This window comes from Phanerochaete carnosa, assembly GCF_000300595.1.
Source record: "Phanerochaete carnosa HHB-10118-sp unplaced genomic scaffold PHACAscaffold_8, whole genome shotgun sequence".
Lineage (NCBI taxonomy): Eukaryota > Fungi > Basidiomycota > Agaricomycetes > Polyporales > Phanerochaetaceae > Phanerochaete > Phanerochaete carnosa.
Genome location: NW_006767635.1, coordinates 376678 through 398840, shown reverse-complemented (window position 1 = coordinate 398840; position 22163 = coordinate 376678). Strand labels below are relative to the sequence as shown.

General features: G+C 51.7%; 9 protein-coding genes across 9 annotated transcripts; 5 read left to right on the top strand and 4 right to left on the bottom strand.

The window, feature by feature from the left end:
* The first annotated feature begins 254 nt into the window (after positions 1-254).
* Positions 255-755, top strand: PHACADRAFT_260631 (uncharacterized protein). Its single transcript, XM_007398603.1, has one exon. The coding sequence runs from the start codon at positions 336-338 to the stop codon at positions 723-725; it is 390 nt and encodes a 129-aa protein (XP_007398665.1). The 5' UTR covers positions 255-335; the 3' UTR covers positions 726-755.
* A 49-nt stretch (positions 756-804) lies between these two features.
* Positions 805-2710, bottom strand: PHACADRAFT_211586 (uncharacterized protein; the record flags this gene model as incomplete). Its single annotated transcript, XM_007398602.1, has 15 exons — positions 2367-2710; positions 2222-2314; positions 2064-2162; positions 2002-2011; positions 1930-1947; positions 1849-1874; positions 1766-1791; positions 1683-1717; positions 1599-1623; positions 1529-1540; positions 1194-1329; positions 1076-1135; positions 994-1021; positions 885-942; positions 805-833 (listed from the first exon to the last, which is right to left on the bottom strand). The coding sequence occupies exons 1-15, from the start codon at positions 2462-2464 to the stop codon at positions 805-807; spliced, it is 753 nt and encodes a 250-aa protein (XP_007398664.1). The 5' UTR covers positions 2465-2710.
* A 2126-nt stretch (positions 2711-4836) lies between these two features.
* Positions 4837-5341, bottom strand: PHACADRAFT_260630 (uncharacterized protein). Its single transcript, XM_007398601.1, has one exon. The coding sequence runs from the start codon at positions 5098-5100 to the stop codon at positions 4930-4932; it is 171 nt and encodes a 56-aa protein (XP_007398663.1). The 5' UTR covers positions 5101-5341; the 3' UTR covers positions 4837-4929.
* A 45-nt stretch (positions 5342-5386) lies between these two features.
* Positions 5387-6224, top strand: PHACADRAFT_30848 (uncharacterized protein; the record flags this gene model as incomplete). The annotated part of the gene is made up of 6 exons (XM_007398471.1): positions 5387-5402; positions 5437-5549; positions 5682-5693; positions 5733-5760; positions 5901-6056; positions 6079-6224. 6 exons carry the CDS (start codon positions 5387-5389, stop codon positions 6222-6224), a joined length of 471 nt encoding a protein of 156 aa, XP_007398533.1.
* A 1235-nt stretch (positions 6225-7459) lies between these two features.
* On the bottom strand, positions 7460-9431 carry PHACADRAFT_211585 (uncharacterized protein; the record flags this gene model as incomplete). Its single annotated transcript, XM_007398600.1, has 11 exons — positions 7460-7839; positions 7902-7911; positions 7965-8042; positions 8095-8178; positions 8236-8254; positions 8316-8485; positions 8536-8578; positions 8637-8649; positions 8711-8996; positions 9046-9053; positions 9107-9431. The coding sequence occupies 11 exons, from the start codon at positions 9429-9431 to the stop codon at positions 7637-7639; spliced, it is 1239 nt and encodes a 412-aa protein (XP_007398662.1). The 3' UTR covers positions 7460-7636.
* Positions 9432-10077: 646 nt separating this feature from the next.
* PHACADRAFT_260627 (uncharacterized protein) lies at positions 10078-11910 on the top strand. The gene is made up of 8 exons (XM_007398599.1): positions 10078-10406; positions 10459-10591; positions 10653-11044; positions 11102-11206; positions 11270-11643; positions 11694-11707; positions 11764-11835; positions 11893-11910. Exons 1-4 carry the CDS (start codon positions 10220-10222, stop codon positions 11107-11109), a joined length of 720 nt encoding a protein of 239 aa, XP_007398661.1. The 5' UTR covers positions 10078-10219; the 3' UTR covers positions 11110-11206; positions 11270-11643; positions 11694-11707; positions 11764-11835; positions 11893-11910.
* A 2690-nt stretch (positions 11911-14600) lies between these two features.
* PHACADRAFT_198375 (uncharacterized protein) lies at positions 14601-17071 on the top strand (the record flags this gene model as incomplete). Its single annotated transcript, XM_007398598.1, has 15 exons — positions 14601-14642; positions 14702-14824; positions 14884-14970; positions 15191-15259; positions 15316-15420; positions 15475-15488; positions 15541-15580; positions 15646-15803; positions 15854-15948; positions 15997-16082; positions 16159-16236; positions 16302-16508; positions 16743-16876; positions 16940-16974; positions 17025-17071. The coding sequence occupies 15 exons, from the start codon at positions 14601-14603 to the stop codon at positions 17069-17071; spliced, it is 1320 nt and encodes a 439-aa protein (XP_007398660.1).
* A 704-nt stretch (positions 17072-17775) lies between these two features.
* Positions 17776-19489, top strand: PHACADRAFT_260620 (uncharacterized protein). The gene is made up of 9 exons (XM_007398597.1): positions 17776-17843; positions 17907-18119; positions 18171-18222; positions 18269-18322; positions 18376-18613; positions 18672-18725; positions 18776-19078; positions 19138-19311; positions 19369-19489. The coding sequence occupies exons 2-9, from the start codon at positions 18112-18114 to the stop codon at positions 19425-19427; spliced, it is 942 nt and encodes a 313-aa protein (XP_007398659.1). The 5' UTR covers positions 17776-17843; positions 17907-18111; the 3' UTR covers positions 19428-19489.
* Positions 19490-19520: 31 nt separating this feature from the next.
* PHACADRAFT_164229 (uncharacterized protein) lies at positions 19521-21529 on the bottom strand (the record flags this gene model as incomplete). The annotated part of the gene is made up of 7 exons (XM_007398596.1): positions 19521-20044; positions 20097-20151; positions 20202-20724; positions 20775-20924; positions 20976-21095; positions 21150-21348; positions 21400-21529. 7 exons carry the CDS (start codon positions 21527-21529, stop codon positions 19521-19523), a joined length of 1701 nt encoding a protein of 566 aa, XP_007398658.1.
* Positions 21530-22163: the final 634 nt, after the last annotated feature.

Genomic DNA, 22163 nt, shown 5'->3' with positions numbered 1-22163 from the left:
CGGTGCAGTGGAGGTGACGCGAAGACTAGAGTGCTTCTTCGAGGAGCTCGAACGTAGCACCCGTTGTCCGCGCCCCGCGGCTCCTTCTCTAAGGCATGCTGGGGGAAGCTACCGAGTGGTACTTCGATCTCGCCAGTTTGGATGGTCGACCATTCGCAGAGCGTCATAGGAGATAGCCAAGGCAGGAGTTATAAAATAATAAATGGTCCTACTCTGGGGTCGGCTCATGCTGATGCGGCTCATCTGCAGGTGGTGCGCATCCTTGCCATAAAAATAATATAGATGCGGACACTGGATAATATCTCCAGCCAGGAAGTAGTGGGAGCCTTTCGCCAATGTCGTTGTCTGAGGTGCATTTATCCTACCCTATCTTTACAGATAATATCCCATACGCTGCGTATCCGTCCCTTCCTTTCTCCGCCTGCGCCAATGTATCCGTTCACCATGCAATTCTCATATTTCCAGCCTATTGGAAGTGCCTTCTATCCACGCAGATTCCCGCATCCTACATGACGACTGTCTTGGATGTAGTCATGCCATGTACGGCATTCTGTCTAATGGTCGCGCTCGGCGACTATATGCGAATGTCAGCAAACCGATATATTTATAGCCTGGTCACTCGCCGTGTCTTCAGTGTACTGCTCGTACATCGACGACTCTTCGATGCTTGGTTCGCTATGGTCTCTAAGTCTCAACGGAATGGAATTCACCACGTCCCCATGTAGCTTCTCTCTCAGATGCTGTCTTGCATTAAGGCTGAAATGAAAATGGTTAGATATCCTTTATAGAGGCGAGAGGTAGAGCTTACAATCCCATGACAGAGTTTCCATACACTAGAAATGAGGAGTGTAGGTATGTGCTTTGGACGCATAGTTAGCACTTACATTTTCCCAGAAGTAGAATCACCGCCCCATACGCCAGACTCTCGCTCATGAAGTTGAACTGTACACCCTTGTTAGTACTGTTCGACTCGCAATTTCGAGAGATACTGACAAGGAACAGTGCACTAAGGGAGCCAAGACTGCTCACAAGTGCAAGTTAGTTACAGACGAGCAGCGGTAACTACGCTACTCACATGGTGAGCGCTCCAGTATTGATCGAGAAAAACATCAAGGTCTCAATGACACCCCGGGAACTGGACAGCAGATAAGCAGAGAGCGTTCTGATATGTGAATATTCAGCACAAGACGTACTGCTGAAAGCTGGTCATGTTCTTCCTGAGATAGAAGATCATCAATGAGGCGATCAAGATGTCGATGAATGCCGACATGGACAGGCCAAGGTTCATCGTTCGCTGGCCACCGGGGTACACAGGTTTAGTTGAGACCTCTGAGCATAACCAAAAATTATGACGCACATGCGCTGGGCGATGTACCAAGAAACCCGACCAGGTGCTGGACATGGATCTAGACAAGAGGTTTGGTCGATGCGGATACATTCTATCACGATTTATGGTACCCACAGATACACTACACTTGCTGGAGATATATGTCACGATATATGCCTACAATTAGGACGCTGTACTCACCGTACCCTGCGCCTAGATGGATGATCCAGCTTGTGAGACAACTGACACATGCCCAGACTCTAAGGCTCACCTAGACGAGCTAGAAGAAACAGGCTCTACAGGCCGGATAGGACTGTAAGTACTACTGTGAAATTTCGCGGAAATTGCCACCCACAGATATCCCTGCAATTACATAGTTTCTGCCGCTCACTAATAGACGTGTGAGAAATTTTACCGCACGGCGCAGGGAATACTTACGGCGCCACAGGCGCAAGAGAAAGAATCTTGAAAAGGTATCTGTTTAGGCGGAAACAGGCTGATTATGGCAAAACAGCACACACCCTTGGCAGAAGCCGATGATTGTGAACTGAAGCGGACGCGTGAGCACAGCTTAGGATGGAGACATGGAGTAACAAGCCCACTTCAACAGCGAAGCCTGCCTGAAGCGGGGTCACGGAAATTAGAGGCTTTTGCGGAACAAGCCATTCACTTACTGCGATACTCCTAGCGAAGAGTAAGTCATAATTTCAAACATCACAGGATAGAAAATACTCACCAGACGATGTTTAGCAGCTTCTCTGGGGCGCCAATGTCAACAACGAAGTATTCATAAAGGAAGTGCAGGCTGAATGCAGTATGCAATGCCTCCAGCACCCTAGTAATGTGGTTGTTAGCACCAAGGAAGTAGGAGGTATTATGTTATATCCCTGTCACCATATTGTTGCCACGAGGATGCGGAGGATTCGATGATCCTTCCTGTATGTGAACCAGTAGAAATAGACCTGAGCAATAAACGCGCCGAACAACCTGTACGGCTTTCAGTAAAGTGGCAGAACAGCGATACAGGCGGGGCACAAACATCAGCGAGACACAGATGAGGAGCATCGCCGGCCCCATGATAAACTGGAACGAAGGCAGGGACGGCAGAGATGGAACGACAGGCTGTGTAGCGTCCATGGCCAGTCTTGTGGAGTGAGAGTGAGAGCGAGAATGGGAGCGCGTGTGTTCGGTTGGTTATCTCGGAGCGCGAGCTCTGCTTGGGGGTCTTAAATGAGGAATAAACAGACTTGATAGATGGCCAGCACAAGGCGTGAATGATATGGATCTAGTGGCGCACGCACTGGGTTGCCACCTATGGCGCGGAAGCATGATCAAGGCTAAATTAGGCGATCTGGGTTGATAAGCTTCTGCTACCGCTGTGAAGAAGGAAAAAAAAAATCACGTTGGCGGGATGCCAGGAAAGATGTAGATGGCCATGTTGATAGATAGCCGTCACTGGTTTGCCGGGCGGTGATATGGTGAATAGGTGGCGAGCCTGTTCAATGACGCTTTATACCAAAAATCAGCCAAAGAAAGTAAAGCCTGAGCCGAGTTGGCCTATGTGAGTCATCTTCAAGGCTCACCTGGAGAAGTAGCTTGCGTCTCGCCGCCCGCGCACACGAGGGATGGGGGTCGGTGATAGACAAGCGGCCATTTGACGCTGCGCCGCCACCAGTGATTGATTGTTTCGGGCCCCGGTCTTATGTGTGAATATTATATATGCGCTCCGCGAACATCATAACCAGTACGTACATAAAGGCATCTCCGTAAAAATAGCGGAAGACAGCGAAACGTCTGATGTCGCAGAAATCCAAGTCGCCCATCTGGGTGAGAAGTTCGTGATGAAACGTGGGAGCGGTGCCCCGTACGAACGTCTATGCGCTGGAGAATTGATGAGACAAGGCCATGGAAAAATAGGTTTGACTCAAGCCATGGTATGCTGTGGAATCTGACTACTGTCGGCGACCCACGAGCCATGCACTTCAACGACATAAGATGGGCCATAGCCACTCGGCTATCACTTGAGAGAATAACTATATTTTTGTGGCACTTGTAATCAATCGCGGAGCGCGCTGTGGTGAGGGGTGTTAGTGCTTGCGCTCTGAAGGACGTGAAGCGGAGACATACAATCGCAGAGGTCTATTTTCTTCGGATAGGAACTTTGTTCGGATACATTATGCTTGGAAATATGATTCAGTATCATGATAAAAGCATGTTCTTAGGCGATAAATACGACCGCCCGCCAGTTAATGATTGTGAGTGAGGCATACATGGGCAAATCAGCGAAGTACTCCTCGTGAGCGTGATCAGTGGCCCCATAATTGCGACCAGAGTGTTCAGCTCCACCTTGTCCAGGACACGCGCACATCGTCAGGCTTAGTAAATGTATGCCTTTTATATCGCTGGAACTACAAGATCTTCCAGCTGAAGTACGAAGGCTAGAAGGCCGTATGGACGACCTGGTTTACAGTTAGCGAGCTCCAGCGAACGCTGGGCGATACTACTCACATATTCATAAACATCACGAATCTATCTCATCTAGAGACGGTCCATAGCAGCGCTATCGCTCTGCAAAGAGCCACGCACTTAGTGTAAGTTACAGAAACGGCATAGAAACACCAGAAACCGGTCGTCACCCCACGTACTCGGTACGTTGCACACGTTGCATACGACTCCTAGCTGCAGAAGTAGAGTGCAAATATTGCCCGAGAGCTACCGCGGATAATTACTCCGCGTACGCTAAGCTCACATGGGAGAAGTGGTCGAGTTCAGCGTATAGTGTACGTATCTAAAATTGTGGCAATTGCCGAGATTTATGCTGATACCATCAGATCTCAGATCTCAGATCTAACGCCCAAGCATGACCTGCCCCTGCCAGCGCAGGACCGCATCTCATGCTATACACATGGGCTCCTCGGTGTGAAGGATATTATGAAGTGATAAACGACCTATGCTGCTACCGGAGCGCACGCTGAAACATCTTTAGGACTTGCTCTCGCCATCAACATCACGATGTCCGAGTCGTGGGTCTCTGTCTTGCACGATGTAATGGATGCCTTCCCGATGGTAGCAAAGCAGGCTCTAGGGTTTGCCTCGGGAATGGCATGGAGGTAATTGCTGGCGGTGGGAGATGGACATTGCCGAGACGTCGGAAGCGGAAACTCCACGGTATGTCACCATGCATGTATGGGACATGCTGCTGAAATAGACTGTCGTAAAATATCGGATTCAGCTCGCTGCTATCACATCTTTCGCCACAAGTCTGAAGATTTGGGCTTCTCTTGTCCGAGGCTGTATCGTGAATACTTTCCACTGTTCGAGCCGGAACCCTTGCCCGTACCCCCGTGAATTGTAGCGCATGAAACGAGTTATAAGCCCGTGACTTGCAACTTCGGCGTCGCCATGGCCAACCTCCAGCGGTGTTCGCCGGTGGCCATTGGTGTCCGCTGGTGGTCCTTGCCATATATGGGTGCGTCATGATGGGCGCTTGTGAACACCGCCGCTCGTCCGGTTGCTTGCTGCCACACACCAGCCAATGGCAGCAGCCACTGGAGATTGACATCGGCTTTCACTGGGTACTAGTGAGTACCAGTGAGTGTGCCTCATATTCGGTGAAATCTGGTGTAGTTGAGAGTCCCGGGCATATTACTGCCGACGACTGCCTTTCGTTGTACGTGCAATCTTGCCGCCAGTTCATCACCCTGTATCGATTCCATGCATTTCTTAAGTCCTTGTCTCAACGCCCCTCGACGAGGCTTAAGGACGCGTGTCATCGAGCAGAGTGCTGGTTGGCTTCAAGTTCTGCTGTGTCACCTTCTGACTTTGCTACCATCATCCTCTATTCACGACAAGTCTTATATGAGCATCGGCCAATGACCAGAAGCAACTCTCAGAGAAAACTACACTAGCCCTGTGGCATCTTCGTCATGTAGAACACGAACACACCCTCGACCGGCTGCATCATCATCCTCACGACTCCCATGCTCTGCCTTCGAAATCGAAGGTTCTAAGTCTGGGTGAGTTTAAATGGTGATGCTATCAGCTTACCGTGTACTCACCATGTATGGTCCTGTCAGTAGGTACCGCATTCAAGCACTAGCCATCTTCAGTTCAAAGTAATGCTTCCTTACTCACTGGGCATTTCGCTCCGATTACGCTCCCGCTTCTATCTTACTGTTTGCTACGAAGTACAAGATTTGCAGTTGAGAAGGACAGCGACTGGGTATGTGCTGCTTCTTTTCACGAGAATGCATTATTTACGGCGACTCGCCTATAGGTCGTTGCGCTGGACACCCTGGTGGATTTCACTGATGGCACTTTGCATGCGCGCGCACTTACAAACGACTGTGTGTAGGGGCTCAGCTCAGTATGTGCGGACAGAGATCATTGTTCTGCTCTGTAGCAGGACTATGCAGGTGACGGCTGGCGAGGAGGTACGCGTTTGCCCCTTTTCATCCGTTACGACCGTCCACCCAACTTCGTTCGCGTTGCAGTACTCCTCCCATCCAGAATGCGGCCTGAGCTGCAGACCCGCGACTGCGAGCTTTCTCGGCTTCTGCAATAACATTGCAAGACAACCGGTACGGCGGCGGCGGTTCCGCGCCAACAACGTCGTTCATGCTCTCGCTGTCCCCCAGCGATCATGGTATCAAGGACATTGCACACGACATGCACCCCTTCGCGCGTCCGTCGATGTCGTCTATCCGGGAATGCACGAACTTGTCAGCTGGTACGACTCTCCGGGTCCTCAGTCACTTTGTATCTCGGCGCCTCCAGCACGAGCTTAGTCGAGAGCAGTGCCATCATCTCCACTTTGACCTCAAACCTCGCGATGCTGCACACTAACACTGTTAACTCATCACCACTGGCAGAAACGAGGGCTAGGTTTCTGGCTTAAGCAACGTATCACTCTGCGCCAACGCTATCCTCTGCATCAAGTGACGCCCGCGCAATGACCCCCGCCTCAGAATGTATATCTAACAAGTGACATACGCTGGTCCGCACCAGCCCTGCAATGTGACTAAAAGGCTGGTACAACAGATACCGTTGGCGTCGAGCCTTCCGACGACACCGGACTCCCAGTTGTCGCAGCGCGTTGCGACCATATACAACATCGCTCCTGTCGTCCCGGCGTTCTCGGAGTCGCTGCAGAGCGAGGTATATTTCGCGTTCGGGGTTTGGGTGTCTGCCGCATCATGATCGGTATCGAGGCTGCCTGATTAGTAGCGGCGGGTGCATCTCGTATGGATCACTGGGATATGACAGAGGATGAGATTGGTACTGTGACGCGTATGCCTTGCCAAGCACTTTCCTTATGATATGCCGTTCTGTTGGGTTCAGCCATCTAGTACTTTTTTTTTCACCGCCACTACTCACTTCGTTATCAGTCTTATGGTCGTTTGGAGAAGTTCGAGCGCACCTCCGCATAACTTGTTTTGTGCACCACAAACCAATGATTGTCTAGTAGAGGTGGTTGGACACATGTTAGAGTAGATGTTAAATGACAAAATAAATATGTCTGCGATGCAGCTCCCAGATAAATAGATGAATTATCAACGTCAAAGCCATTAGCTTGGGGTCTCATGGTATTATCAGCTGGCATCCTGTGTCTCTTCGACTAACTTTATCGTCTCCGGCGAGCGAGGGACGATCTTGCACTCGAAAAGGCATCGGGAGCTATTGGCGGACAGCTCAGCAAGACATAAGACGTAAGAAAGGAGACATCGTCGTACCTCGTTAAGCTGGAGGACCACAGCAAGATAAGCCCAACCTCCTCACCGTGTTCGTGGCGCGCCTTCGCGATGTCGGATAGTACGAGTATGCGCGCAATCACGCAGAAGAGCGTGGCTTGTACAACGTCCTCGCCGGGGCATGCCCTGCCCGAAAGGAATGCCATCAGAAAAACAACAGTTAGAGCCAATCTGAGCGGGAACGCAGACGCACCGGCCGCACGTCCAAAGCCGAACGCGAGCTGTCCTGCGCTCCGGCCAAAACGCGTTGGCGTCCTTGTAGGTTCAATATCGAAGTCTGAGGCCTGCATGTCGCCGCATACTGCGAATACGAGATTCTGTCACGTTTAAACGAGGTCGTCGCGTACGAACTTCCAATAGGTTCTGCTTGGACCTAGCAGGTGCCGGAAGCTGAAAAAATGGATTATAATGTAAACGAGTAGCTACACGAACACTGAATTTGTTTTTAAGATATCACGGAATGCATTAATGCAGCAGAGACCATGCATTCACCTATGCGAGAAGAGCTCAACGACTTTCCAAGGGGTATCTACAAGCGCTAACGTCTCAAATCCGACAGCTATTTGTTCGGGAACCCATCGTCCTTGACCTGTCTCTTCGCCACGCCTTCGCTATTCTTGAAAAACAGCACGTCGCCTTCTTCCTCGACGAAGAGGCACTGCGTGAACGAACGCCACAGGGCACGCAGGATCGGCGTCGAATCGTAGTTGTATGCGTCCCCGAGCAGCGGGCGGATAGCCTCGTGGGCCATTGGGAGGTTGTCTGTGGGTCCATGCGTCAGAAATCGCGTTTGTGTGTCCCGCAAGAGACGCTGCGGTGCTCACAAAAGGGGATCTAGACGATAGAAATTGAGCTGAGGATTGTGAATGCAAGCTGGAATAACTCACGTTTGCGAAGAGATGGTGTGTGGTATGGTGGTGGTTGACTCCGAGGAAGAAGACGACGCCCACCCAGCCGAAGAATGGCTGCGCACCGGTGTTGTCAGCACGAGCAACTCGCGATTATGGATGAGCGTACCCTGTCTATCGTAGAAAGCGCACCGCGCGTCCGAGTCCAGCTTTTCCCGCGGTAGAACGGCACCGTTGGGTCAGAGTGCTGCAACTAGGATACAAGCCCCCAGTGAAGCGCACATGACATCCAAGGTATCCTGCCACTCACAAATGTCATTGCCATAATCCTTCAAGCAGGCAGAGCATCAGCAAAGAGTAGTCGCTAAGCTACGCAGACTGAAAACGTACCAGTGATTTGAGATCAAGAACGGGATGAAGTAGTACTTGAAGACGAAGGACGTGGATGTGTGCGAGGCCAGCAAGCGAAGTAACAGGACCGTAGCCACAAGACCTGCGTTAGAAGCCGACACGTAGGTGTACTCTTCTTTCGTGAACAGGCCAGAGTATGGGTTCCAGTGCTAAACGGGGGTCATCAGTGTACGTTGGACAATTGTTCGGTAGGGCGCACGTTGGAACCTTCCGGATACCGCTGCGAACCCATTGTGTTCAATCTGTCGCATATTGTTAGCTACCATGGTATGAATTGGCAGCGGAGGGGAGATGTCATACGTCAAATAGGTGTCTTCATTGGGGCGGTCGCTGATGTGAGTATAAGCTACACCCAAGACATGAATTGGACGTACGCAAGCCCAAAAACTGCATCGCACAGAATCGAACCAACAGAAAGATCGGTAATTCCTCAAACACCTCCTTGTAGTCATTTTGACTCGCTTCTTGTGGCGGGGGCAGCTTGTAGTACGAGCGTACGTGTGGCACGTAGACCTCCTCCAACTCCATTGAGCCCGCAGTCTTGTGATGCCGGAGATGCGTAATCCGCCACGAGAAGTACGGGAGAAACAAGAAACTATGACATGCCATCCCAACGCCATGGTTCACCCATTTGTTCTGTGAGACGTTGTTGTGCCCTGCCTGCTGATGTTAAGCAAATCTCCGCAAGCAGTGTTCGCAAAGCTGTTACCTCGTGGCCTGAACAAACCATGAATATCTCGATATCTCGAGAATACCACTTGACTGCGCACCTATGGACCATAAACCCGCCCAAGCCACCCCTTGAATGTTCCAGTAGAGTGTCCACAGTGTCCATTTGAGAAGTCGTGTGGGGATCGCTGACCAGCCGAGACATGCCACAAACCAATCGATGTACAAGCCAGCGTAGGACATCACAACTGTCAGCAAAAATACCGGCCCCATGCCCCATAGTGCCTTCAGCGTGCTGCGCCGGAATGCGTCTTTGGGGATCGCGCGTCGCAGGTCGGATAGCTGCACGTCTGGAGGCGTGAATGCAGCATGCTGCCGTGCGGTGTATTCTGGGCCGTCCGAGAGCAGCGAGAGGGACTCGCTCATTGTGTTGCACTGGGTCTACGGGGAGTGCAGGGCCGTATGGCGGCTTAGCCGTTGTATATTGGCTGTGAGCATTGTCATTCCGCGGGCGGAGCCTTGTGCGGTCAGGCGCGTCTGAAGGTACCCGAGTGGTACTGCGATCGCGATTGGGATATTGCGAGCCAGACGCCACATCGGCACAGGGGCGGCTGATCCGGGAATGCCGTGATAGCGTCGCGCCTGTATCTGGGCAATGCATACTGAAACAATGATAGAAGCGACCACGTACCGGATACGACACACAATGGCCAAATCCTGAGGCCTCCATCCCACCGCAGACAGACCGTGGCAAACGAAAGCACGGCAGACGCGACTCTTAGTCGGACATTAATCAGAAGTGTCGCAGCACGGCGTGGATCTGTCGTTCATGACGACAAAGGATGCGCGCGAAGCTGAATCGCGCAAGCTCAAGCTTCAAATTGCGAGATAGCAATTTTTGCTGTCAACAGATGCGTCGAACAGAATGCGAAAACACGGAGCATACTGAACCCGTGCGCTTTTCGCCACGAAATCCGGGACCCCGAGGACCAGCATCGGCATCCCCCGCAAAAACGCGGTGTTGACATATCCCCTATCATACGCCTACACCGACTCTGGAACGAGTGGTTCTGTTCAAGTCACCATGAGGACAGCGGGTTGATCGCATCGACAGCCCAGCCTGGTCCGCGGGGCATGGGCCGCAAGGCCCTGGCAAATCAGCTGGTTAGCGTACTCGGCTGACCAGGTCCCTGCCGTCGCTCCTCGCCAGCGACATGTCGCTGCGCCTCACAGTTGCCCTAGGCTCGTTCATCGTCATCTTCGGCCTCCTGCTCAGATGGACTAGACGCAGTAACCGTGCGCTCCCTCCTGGCCCCAAACCGGTTCCAGTGCTAGGGAACATTCTTCAGCTCTCCACAGTACAAGAATGGCTGCAGCTCACCGAGTGGAGCAAATTATACGGTGCGTAGCGTTATTACTCAAGCCAAATGATGCTTGCTGAGCGTTGTCGCAGGCGATATCTTCACTGTATGGGTGTTCAACAAGCCCATTATCATGCTCAACTCGGAGAAGGTACTATTCGACTTGCTCGAAGCCCGTTCCAGCCTATATTCGACTCGCCCGCACCTTACGATGGCAGGCGACTTGTGAGTAGCGCGACTCTTCATGTATCAGTCAAGTTGACTGCTAACAGTCTTGTTTCCAAAGGATGGGTTGGGGCGATTTAGTAGTACTCATGCCGTATGGCGAGCGCTTGAAGAATTACCGCAAATTGCTTAAGACAGGCCTAAATGCCCAGGTAATTCGAGGATACTGGCCCTTTATGGAGCAGGAAATCGGAAAATTACTGGGCAGACTGCTTGACGATCCGAATAATTATGCCAACAATTTCCGACGCTGTGTGCTCACAATCGCAAAGAGCTCCCAGGGCATTGAATATTTCTTCAGCACGGCGGGCACCGTACCCCTCAAGCTAGCTTACGGGTTCAAGCATGAGAACGAAGAGCTTCAAATACTTGTGGAAGTCACACAAACTGCTCTGCGCCGGTTCGCGATGGCAGCCTTGCCTGGCGTGTTCCTGGTCGACACCCTCCCATTTTGTACGCTTCGTTCGTCCTTTGTCACGTCACCGCTAACTCTACTGTGAGTCCCAATAGATGCGTAATAAATCGGAGGTGACGTACTGAAGCTAATTAGCTGAGGTGGCATCTATAATGCCCTAAGCATGCCACCAATGGTTTTAGGGAAGGATATGACTTACGGCAAGTACAAAAAGCCATGAACGTCCGCTTACTAATACTGCATATTCAATGCCCGAATTACAGGCAGACGAGTGCGCACGTACATTGGTAAATCTTGTAGGCGAACACACTGCGTACCTGTTATTAGCACTGCAGACCATCGAGAACCACTGTGGAAGACCTACGAAGTTACGGTGACCTCAATCAAGTCCTAGTGCGAAAATATTATCATCTGCGCAATTTATTGGTTTCTGGACAGGGACCGAGAGCACGTACACCAGCGACGATATCCCCCACGAGACTCCTGAATCACAAGGGTAGGGTTCAGCAAAGGCTTTGGTGCGATAGTTAGAACGCACCATGGTGCTTGTGTTAAGGCGAGAGGGTTCAAGAAATTTGTTACCGCGTAGTGGTACGTAGTATGCGAGACAAACACAATATATACGGTGCAAAGAGCCCTGAAGACGCTGTAAGCGCTACCTCCCCGACGAAAATTCGCGTATCATACCACAGGAAGAGTATCTAAGATCGTCCGTGAGTACGTGCAACACACAAATTGGAAGCTACGGGCAACTCGCTTCGTGAAGGGACCGTCGCGAGAATCGCGGGCAAGGTAGGCGTACACTTGCGCGATAGCAATACCGTAAAGCCTGTGAAGTATAGTATTAAAGAGCCCTACAGAATTATAGTACTAGAAGAGTGTTTACAATATTGCCAGGAGTTGCGCTGTCTAGCGAATCAGCCCATGACAAGATTCTTCCAAAAATGAGATCGCGCACCGATGATTATCGCACCAAGAGTGTTATAGAAGTGCATGGTGACTGGTGGGAGCGACGATGAGGGCACTGCGGTCGAACTCGGTAAGGACATGCTTGCCGCGCCACTTGTGGATTAGCGAAGACGGGGATATCGCTACTTCTGTTATACTTGTGCGTGCTATATCTGTTTAGCTCCAGTATCAGCTGGTGCTTATCCATCATAGATCACCGTTCAGGGTGTTCTTGTCCATAGCTCCAATCTATACGGATGGGGATAGCCGAAGCCAGGTGCTATCGGCCTTCACACACATCATCGTGGCTGTACCTCGCTCAAGTTCTAGTGATGTGCGGGCCCGGCTTGGGCTCAAAGCCCCGGCTTGGGCTTGTGGCAGCGTCGAGCCGAGCCCTGAGCCCGAGCCGAGCCCGAGCCCGGCCCAAGCCGCAGGCTTAAGCCCGGGCTTGCTCACAATACAATGAATATTATGGTGCTATGAAAAGGGAGTATATTTGGATGTAGTAGATTATTACTGCGTGTACTCACTGAATTCAGCCTCCAGAAGATGTACACTCGGGGAATAAGTCGAGTCGCAGCGAAGCCCACGAGCGCGCGCCTACGGCAGGCACCAAACGGTGATGCACAATCGTGCTCGGCGGGAACCGTCGAGTCTAAAATATCAATATTATGTCTGGTATGTACATCTTAGATCTCTCCCACCTTATCCTGAACTCAGGGAACAGTAACAGAGCCGGTACACCCAAGCCTGGGCTTCCGAGCCGGGCTTGGGCTTGACTATGCTCCGAGCCCGGCCTTGAGCCCGCTGCCAGGCTTGGCTCGGGTCAGGCTTTTTGGGCCGGGCTTGGCGGGCTCGCGGGCTTTGAGGCCCGGCCCGCACATCACTACGCTCAACTGACGGCAACAGACACACTGAACAACAAGGCTATGCGATACATCACGGAGTGCGGGTAGCAGCACGCCATGTCTCGCTGCAGCAGGGTGCAGCGTCACGCATCAAGGCGCAAGCATCGCAGCGCTGCCTGAGCAGAGCGACTCAACGGCGAAGATGGTGACGTCGAAAGAGCTTAGAGCGACAGTACCCGTGAAGCGTAGCGACATGTTGCAAGAGCAAGGGTCAGGCCGGCCATGTACGCTGGCCAGCTGACTGATCAGAGCATTGTGGCACATGCCCCACGGACCAAGCAGGGCTGTCGATGATCGCGCCTCGTTGTCTTCGTGGCGGCAGAGACGCAGGGTCTCAGGGTCTCGGGCTCGGGGTTTCGGGGTCTCAAATACCGGTGTCCCGTGGGTAAATTTCCGGATGGGCGCGTCTTCGAGCTTCGAGTCCTGCCAGTGCTCGACGCACCTATTGATGGTTATTGCCGCCTTGCATTGAAGCCTGAGCTTCGGCTTACACGAGTCAGTTTCGCATGCTTTTGTCACCAAGAACGACAAGTCCACCCGCTCCACGACGGCTTCTGATTGATGTCGACTGGGACTTGCGTCTGCCGTGATTTCGTCTGCCACAGTCTGCCCGTGGCCGGATAGACCCCCCCTGCAACAGCTGTACTTCCGACCACTGGGATTCAGTACGCTGCTGCTTCTATCATGCCTTCTATCATAGTTTTAACATGCACTACCCACATACAGGCACGGCGCTGTCACGGCACTACTAGACCATCCACACCCGGACGTGGCTGCGCCAATGCGGTGTCTCGCTCACGGTGCTACAATGGCGATTGCGTTACCACTCGGGTACTTGCGCGCACGCTCAGACACTGGCCCACCTGACCGTGCATAGCGGACAGTCTCATTCGCGGAATGACGACATGTCACGTTCACAGTAAGTATACGGCAGCTAAGCCGTAACATGACCCTGCACACCCTCTTGACACAGAAGGCCAGTGTGAGTCCTTGCGTATTACAATAGACAAGTCCCTCTCACTGCTCTTGGATACATTGGCATGCGTTGCATGGAAGCGTGCGGCATTCACCTCACCCATCGTTCCCAAGACGCGTTTAATCTGATCTCAGTGGGTTTTTAGCTGTTATGCGCAAATTTTTCCAGCAAACTAAATGCCTTCCACGGCCAGCAATGTCGGAAGTATTGCACTGGCCGGCCAGCTACTTCCAGGGCGGAAGCTGTTGAGCGACCCTCCTAACGCCTGTAAACATGTAACATTGGCGAGTATTTGTGCTCTGTTAAGTAGAAACGCGCGAATTCGATCGCGTACCACGACTTCAACCAACCATGGGCGCACTCCCGTCGCGTGTGTCTACATCTGACGTGCAGTCGCTCAATGCGTCCGTAGGTGGCCGCTTGCATGTCAGAGTGCCTTATGCGAGTCCCTGTTTTGAAGATGTGGCTCCAGGAGTCGCAGGAATGCGGGACGCCGCGGCATGTGCGCAAGTCATGTCCTTGTATGCTCAGAAAGGTATGACTGGCACGTCGTGGGAGGCTCTGCCATTTTCTTATCTGCCAGCCTTTTCAAGACGCGCTAATTGCCAACTTTGTAGTCTCGTTCCCATCCGCTCTTAACTCTGACGTGTAAGCACTGTCAGCCAGTGCATCGGACTTTGGAAGCAAAGTGCACTAATGAGACTGCACATCACCATTGATGTCCGACGCAGTCTCCGACCGGCGAAGTCCGGGCGCGCTAGAATGGCTGGGGACGAGACTACCAAGTTTGGTGCTTATCCGAATGTAAGCGTCTCTTGAATGCCGTGTTGGTCCATACCTGTTGCTTACTCCCTCTCCCTTAGACTGCTTGGGAAACTTGTCAGGCGACGGGTGAGCAGTGCCTACTCGACTTCAGCAACACTAGCGACCCACTGGCGTTTACGCCTCTGAGCACCTGCGCCCAAGGCAGCGTGCCGAACTATTACGTGAGCTGTCTCCTTTTGTTCAGCGACTGCCCGACGCCCATGCTGAAAATTCTTGTCAGATTGGTGTGCAGAACCCAGAAGACGTGAGCGTAGCGCTCAACTTCTCACGGACCACGGGTATACCACTGGTCGTGAAGAATACAGGAGTATGTGTGGTCGTGATATAAAGGTTTCTTGTTTAATTCTGGGCCGCAGCACGAATACTTGGGTCGATCGAGCGGTCCGGGGTCCCTGGCGCTATGGCTGTGTACAGTCTCTTCCATTCAACGTACATTTCTAAACGTGCCGTGTATAGGTGCATAGTATCCAAGGTGTAAGTCCACAAACTGACTTTAACGATATCGCACGTTCCAACAATGCTTGCAGATCTCGTACAACTCCTCTTTCACACCGGAAGGGTGCAGTCAAGCAGGTATATCTGCTGTAACCTTTGGAGTGCGTGTCCGAAATCTTTACTGTTTGACGCTGCTTTTCATGGAGTCGGATACCAGGCCGGCGTCACGTTCCGCTCATTGTACGCCTTTGCGGATGCGCAAAACATCACAATTATTGGGGGTACCGATGATTCCATTGCTGCAGGCGGCGGCTACCTCATGGTACATACTATGATGGACATACACTAGAAAATTACGCTGAAGCGACATCGGCAGGGAGGCGGCCACAGGTGACATGCATAGTCAGAGCACTCTTAAGTAAATTCACTCAGACATTCACAGCGCGTTTTCGAACTCCCTTGGACTTACTGTCGACCATGCCGTGAGTTAAGCACAGCTCAAGGTAGACGTTCGTGCGTTATTTGACGCGATATATTGGTCTTGCAGCTCGAATTCGAAGTTGTCACTCCGGATGGCCAGCACCGCATCGCAAATTCCTGCGTCAATTCCGACTTATTCTTTGCCCTCCGAGGGGGCGGCGGCGGTACGCTTGGAGTGGTCTTGCAAATTACGATCAGAGCATTTCCCGGTTTCTCGTTTTCTGTGTAAGCAACCGCTTACTTCGCGCTTTGGAAAGTGCTAAGCAGTAGCTCAGCCTCCAAACTGTATTTATGGGCGTCCCCTCGATCGAAATCCAAAGAGAATTTGTCAAGTTTCTCATAGACAACGCTCTGCCTTGGGCTTCAAAAGGTGAATACCCGTCAACAAGGTTCGGCTTCTCATTGATATACTCTGCAGGGTGGGGTGGATACATTGAAGCTGGATATCTTCTCTTTCTGCATTATAAGACTCGACTTACGTTCCCAGCCTGGACTAGGTCTGACGTTTGTTAATCCTTTTGTGACGTATTCTCAGGCCGCTGAGACTATGGAGCCCCTCAAGTAACTTGTCTTGACTCAGCTCAACGGAACCTTCGTTCTTCAAGAGGAAACATCTTGGCTTTCCTTCTTCAACCAATTCGTGGCTCCCACAGGTCTGGTACGTAGAGTTTCTCTGATCACTGCTGGTGCCATTAGACCGTTGCCTAACGTAGATTTGTTTAGCCCGACGGCCTTCCCAGCGCAGTTGGCTCTAGGCTCATCCCTGCTACAGTCTTCGACTCGGAGAGCCAAAAGGCCGCGCTACTAGATATTGTGATGTCAGCGGTTCCGAAACATGCAACCGCTTTGCTGTTTCCCGTTGCACCTTACTTTTTCAAAGGCGATGACCAGACGATCCTAAATCCTGCGTGGCGGTCCTCACTCTGGCATGTACGTCAACTTCAGTGGCGTGTTGTTGCAAGGTCTGAGCGGCTGTAGATTGTCTTTCTTGATTTCTGTGATTTCAACACAACAGCATCGGATCGAGCAGCAATATACGCCGAAATGGACTCATCGTTGGCTCCGCTCCGCCAGCTGGCCCCCTAGTCTGCTGTCTATCTTGTGGGTGGCATTATTTGATATCTTTCCACGCATAGTCGACTGACCTCTGTAATCTCAATGTAGAATGAAGCGTACCTTTTTGAATCAAATTTCTCGAATACGTCGGCGATTAGTATGACATGGCTGCAAGCCAACATTACGGTAGAGATGTTTTGGGGTCCCAACTACCCGGAACTGCTCCGTATCAAAGAGAAATAGTGAGCCGTAGCGTTTAATGAGGTAATACCGTTGTGCCACTATCTGACGGTTATCTGTTTCAGTGACCCATATCACTTGATGGACTGTTGGCGCTGTGGTAAGTTCACTGATACTCATGGTAATCATAGTCTGACAGCATGCGTCCAGTTGGCTGGAACGGCCCTTCTGCTGCTCGTTTTGGAAGCTATCCATAGAGTGCATGTGAGCCCCGTATCATCGTACGGGGCAGACGTCTTAGGCTTCTTTGTTTCATTCCCTGTCCTCTCAGTATCGGAAATGATCTTGACACGCTTCGTTCCGTTCATCAGGTTATCTGTGGACATGTTCAAAGCGATTGCGCCGAATATCTCACGAGGACATGTGGTCCGCCTTCGCTGCGACCAATCAGTGCCTTGCGCGGTGCTCTGTGCCTAACAAGCGCACGCGGGTTTTGCATCGCTAACCTTACTACGGTACAAGTCCCGCATTTTCCAGAAGTTTTTCTCGAACGCAGGACATCGTATGCACACGGTTTGTGATGCATGGACGGAGCAGTATGCGATGGGCCGCGGTATGGAAGCCTATTTGACTGAATGTGGCTGCTAGTGCTTCTCTTGTGGTGTGCCAATACCTCCGAGGACTTTGCGATCTCGACGGGAGCAGCCCACTCCGCATCCGTGCATATTGTTGCATCTCAAGGCACAGCGTATCTGATATTGATCTACTACTTGAAGTGTACGCCCCCTGGAACGCCTAAGTAACTCCCAGCACCGGCAGACGAGGTTGCGATTCAGGCCGGACTACCGTTTGCGTTAGGAACCTGTTGACATGGGGTCATGCTATAGCTACCGTGAAATGTGCGATCGATATTTATAGTCCTGTCACTCGTGGAGATCGCAGGTAACTGGCCCTTAGACTGGCCACACTCTTGCTTTGCTAAACGATGCCAAACGCTGAAGTCCCTCCGCCACAGGCCCCGCCCTCGTGGTCAGTTTAAGTGGCCCCTCTTGCTACGGTCATACATGTCGTTAACACTTTCAAACTGCTTAGGTCACTCAACGAGATACGTTCGCATATTCCGGAGAGATTGTTCAAGCGAAATACCGCGAAAGCTCTCGGATACACTGCGCGGGATCTCCTGCTCGCACTCGTCTTATTCACTCTTGCCACTCAAATTGACAAGACCTGCGCAAATACCCTGCTGTTTTCGCGCGTTGGGCCGGTTGGCATAGAAACCCTTCGGTATTCTTTGTGGATGGCGTAGTACGTGGTTTCCACCGTACTGTGGACGACAGTCTTACAATCGTGCCGCAGCTGGTGGTTCCAAGGCCTTATATTCACCGGCCTCTGGGTTATCGGTCATGAGGTATGGACAATACGTTCTCGGAAAATGAGTCTGACACCACCTGCAGTGCGGTCATGGCGCATTTTCTGAAGACAAACGACTGTGCGATGCTATTGGCTTTGTGAGGTTCAGCCCCGAGTTTCGCATCCTCGGGCTAACTGATTCTCCACCTAGATCATCCATAGTTTGCTCTGGACGCCATATTTCAGCTGGCGGATCTCGCACCATCGCCATCATATGAACCATGCTTCTATGGAGAAAGATGAAGTGTATACTCCCAAGACTCGCGAAGATCTGGGCATTCCATCCTGCGCTGAAAAGATCGACTGGGATGAAAATTTTGGAGACACGCCGATATACACGTTGTATATGCTCTTACGGCAACAGCTATTTGCGTTCGAGGCATACCTTTGTAAGTGACCTTCCATGCACAAGAGAGAGTCAAAGTTTAATTATTATAATAAAACAAGTGTGGAATGTGTCCGGACAGAAATCTTATCCCGAAGGCACTAATCACTTCAATCGTACGTAGAGTATTCTGTTATGTCTTTCATCTCCTTACGCCATTTCTCAGCATCCAGTATTCTGTTTGATCCTTCACAACGTACCGCGGTCATTATTTCCAACATCGGATTGCTCTGCACAACCACACTTGTCTGCTATCTGTCCTCCCGCTTCGGTTTTCTTACCGTCGTGAAGTTCTACGGTATCCCCTGGGTCCTCGTGACGCATTGGTTCGTCATGATCACGTACCTGCATCACACAGACCCGAAGCTGCCACATTATCGCCAGAGCATGTGGAATTTCCAGCGGGGCGCCGCAGCCACGATAGATAGGGACTTTCTTGGGTGGCAGGGGAGGTTTTTCCTTCATGACGGTACGCATGAGACGTCGACTGTCTCAAACTACTGCTTCGTCTGACCGGAATCTTTTCAGTTGCGCACTTTCACGTTATACACCACTTCTTCCCCAGAATGTCGTGGTATAACGGCGAGGAAGCGACGAGATACCTCCGGAACGCCATCGGCGAGTATTACCAACGCTCAGAAAAACCGGCGTTCCAGGCGCTGTGGGACAACTATAACTTCTGCCAGTTCGTCGATAATGAAGGTAAGCTTGGCAATTTGACGCTATGATCAAGGTAGAGGGCTAACCGACGACGAGCAGGAGACATGGTGTTTTACCGGGATAAGAAAGGAAAGACTATCATGGAGTACACGAAATAGCCAGTGCTCCATGGGAAGAATGTCTTACTTATTTCTAGTCAGGTAGACACAATGAATATAAGATATATACACAGACGTTAGTCGCAACACATTTCACAGACGGGCTCTGGTTTCGGCGAAAGGCGTATACGAAGAGTTACCGCTGTAGATGTCTAGAGACTTAACGAACGCGTCCCACGCCTTCTGTGATGCGATCGCCCCTACAGCGTACCGCTCGACACCAGACGCCTGCAGGTAGCTGTCGAGGTCACGGTACACTTCGGATAACGCACGCGCCTCCTCCTCCGCGAACGCGCGCCTACTGGTGAGGCCGTACTCGACGTAGGCCGCGAGGTCCGCACCGACGACGCCGAGCTCGTAGAGGCGCACGAGCGGTGCAGGAACAGCCGCGTCTTTCGCGGCCTCGAATGCCATGCGGTGCCCGATGGCTTCGACGAGTGGCAGGCAGCGTGGGAGAAGGAGCTCGTTCGCAAGCGCCCCGCGGTGCTTTCCCCGCGCGTCCACCAAAATCGCTTTCATCTCGTCAAATAATCGCTGCTCGTGGATGGCGAGCCGGGAGTTCTTATCCTGGCTTGGCGGGACAGTGTACCGGCCCAGGAGGAGTTCGGGAGCCAGTCCTTGGCAGGGTGCGTTAGAAGAACGCCCGACAAATGAGTGCAAAGGGCTCACGAAGACATAGGACGAGTACGTCGCCCTCGGAGATGGCAACACCGCGAAGTTCCATCTAGAGATTCGCATTAGTGCGATGGTGAGTTAAACAGCCAGTTTAAATACCTCCATGGGCATGAGCTGGTTGTAGTCAAATGTACCCTGTGCGCCGCAGCGATCCGCGACAGTCACCCCTGTCCTCCGCCAGTGTCCTATCATCGTCGCCTTCACTATAGCGCATATAGCATTTCGGAGGTTGATATCTTCAACTGGTGTCATCGCAGAGACCCAGGCCGTCGCACGCCTGTAGAGGGCCTCAAGCGCAAAGCCTTGGGCCAGAGAATGCAAAATGGGCAGCTGCTGTGTCCTGAACGAGATGAGTGAGATGGGACTCCCGGTAGGTCCGGCGACGCATCGTCCAGCGCTGTACTTGGCCGCGATGAATGCTGCGATTTTCAGTCCGGGCACCACCGTCGCAGAGAGACTGAGTGAGCCTATGCTCACTCTCCAGAGGGTCTTGAGGAAGAAATTTCGAGGATGTTCCTTCAGGTCTATTTCCCCAAGGAGTGCTGAGGGCGGAAGTATAACATGATCAAAGTATGTGAGTGCATGGCCGATGGCTTTGGAACCGCTCCTGGTCGGAAGCTCTCTGCAAAGAAAGTTAGCACGCTACAATGCATACGTTATCAGATATCATACCGAGCCATTATCCCTGTGCACATTTCTTTCCCATCGTTCAGTGCGACTACAAAAGGACGAACCCCTTTGTCGATTCCACCGACTATCAGTCTAGCCATGACAAGGCCTACGCGCGGGACGCCACCGAATGGAAGTGTAGGAGGCATGTATCTGCGCGTTGTTGTCAGAAATATGTCCATACACGCCACCTTTCCCACTGACTTCGCAGCACCTTCATTGGGAGTATGTAAATCGAAGCTCCCGTCATCCTTCATAGTCGCCGTCGTCTCTAGATTGAAGGCATCCAGGCCGTGTGCAACCTCGGTCAACAAAAACTGTGCTCTAATGAAAGCCGATCAGATTATTCCAACACAGACACGCGAACGGTTGACTTACGAAACTCGGAACTCAAGCATGTCATTCAGAAGAGGGAGAAGATCGGGCCTTTTCTGCGTGAAGGGCGCAAGAGTCCCGGCTGCGAGGTTTAATTGTATGCAAAAGAGAGCGACTGCACCGCCGTCGAGCGTGACTATGGGGTCCATATACATGTCCCAAAATTTCTTTGAAGGTCTGAGGACATCTTCGGGTGAGAGTGCTGCGGAGGCAATGGGTCCAGATATTCGTCAATAGTATTGTGAATGCCTACCATACCGTATGCCCACGGCTGTTGCACGTTTGTGAGACAGATCGATGCGTTCCGCAACAGAGAGATGCTCCGAAACAAGTCCATAGAGCGGAGAGGTGGGCAGATCTCGTGTTACAAATTCCGTCATCATTATGTCAGTAGCAAGTGTGTTGTGGGAAGAAGAGGAAGCCTTGAGCTTTCGTTAAGCTCTCCGGACCGCCTTTTGGAGTGGCCAACAACTCTCTATAGGCGGAATTGACCATCTCAACGGCCTTTCCCAGAGGACGGAGCACACATGTCAGCCGACGCCGTGGAAACACTACGGGCATCCCCAGATTTCAGGGCGCCCGAAATGTCCCAGACAAGGCATCCAAAATGTAACATTTCGGGAGACTTTCCAGCAACTTTCCCGAGTGCTGAAATGCTCACTTTTCTGTCACTTTTGAGGCAATTTCTCTTGTCGGAAAAGGCTGTCTGTCACGCGCTTTGAAATAAACCTGAAACATCCCAGTTAGGCAGGCTGTACTGGTCATATGAGTGTCCCGGAAATTGCCGGGAAAGCCATCATTACTGATGGCTTTGTAATACATTTCAGGACATCAGGAACAAGCGCTTTTGGAGATTCGGAAATTTAACAGACCAAAAAACTGATGATAGTCCTGAAATACTCTTAAAATGTCTCGAGCAGGTATAATTAAGGCACTCATAAAATGTATGTAACAAATTACCTTTTATGGTTGCTGAAACTATAGCTGCCATGTCCATTTCAGCCCATTTCCTATCTG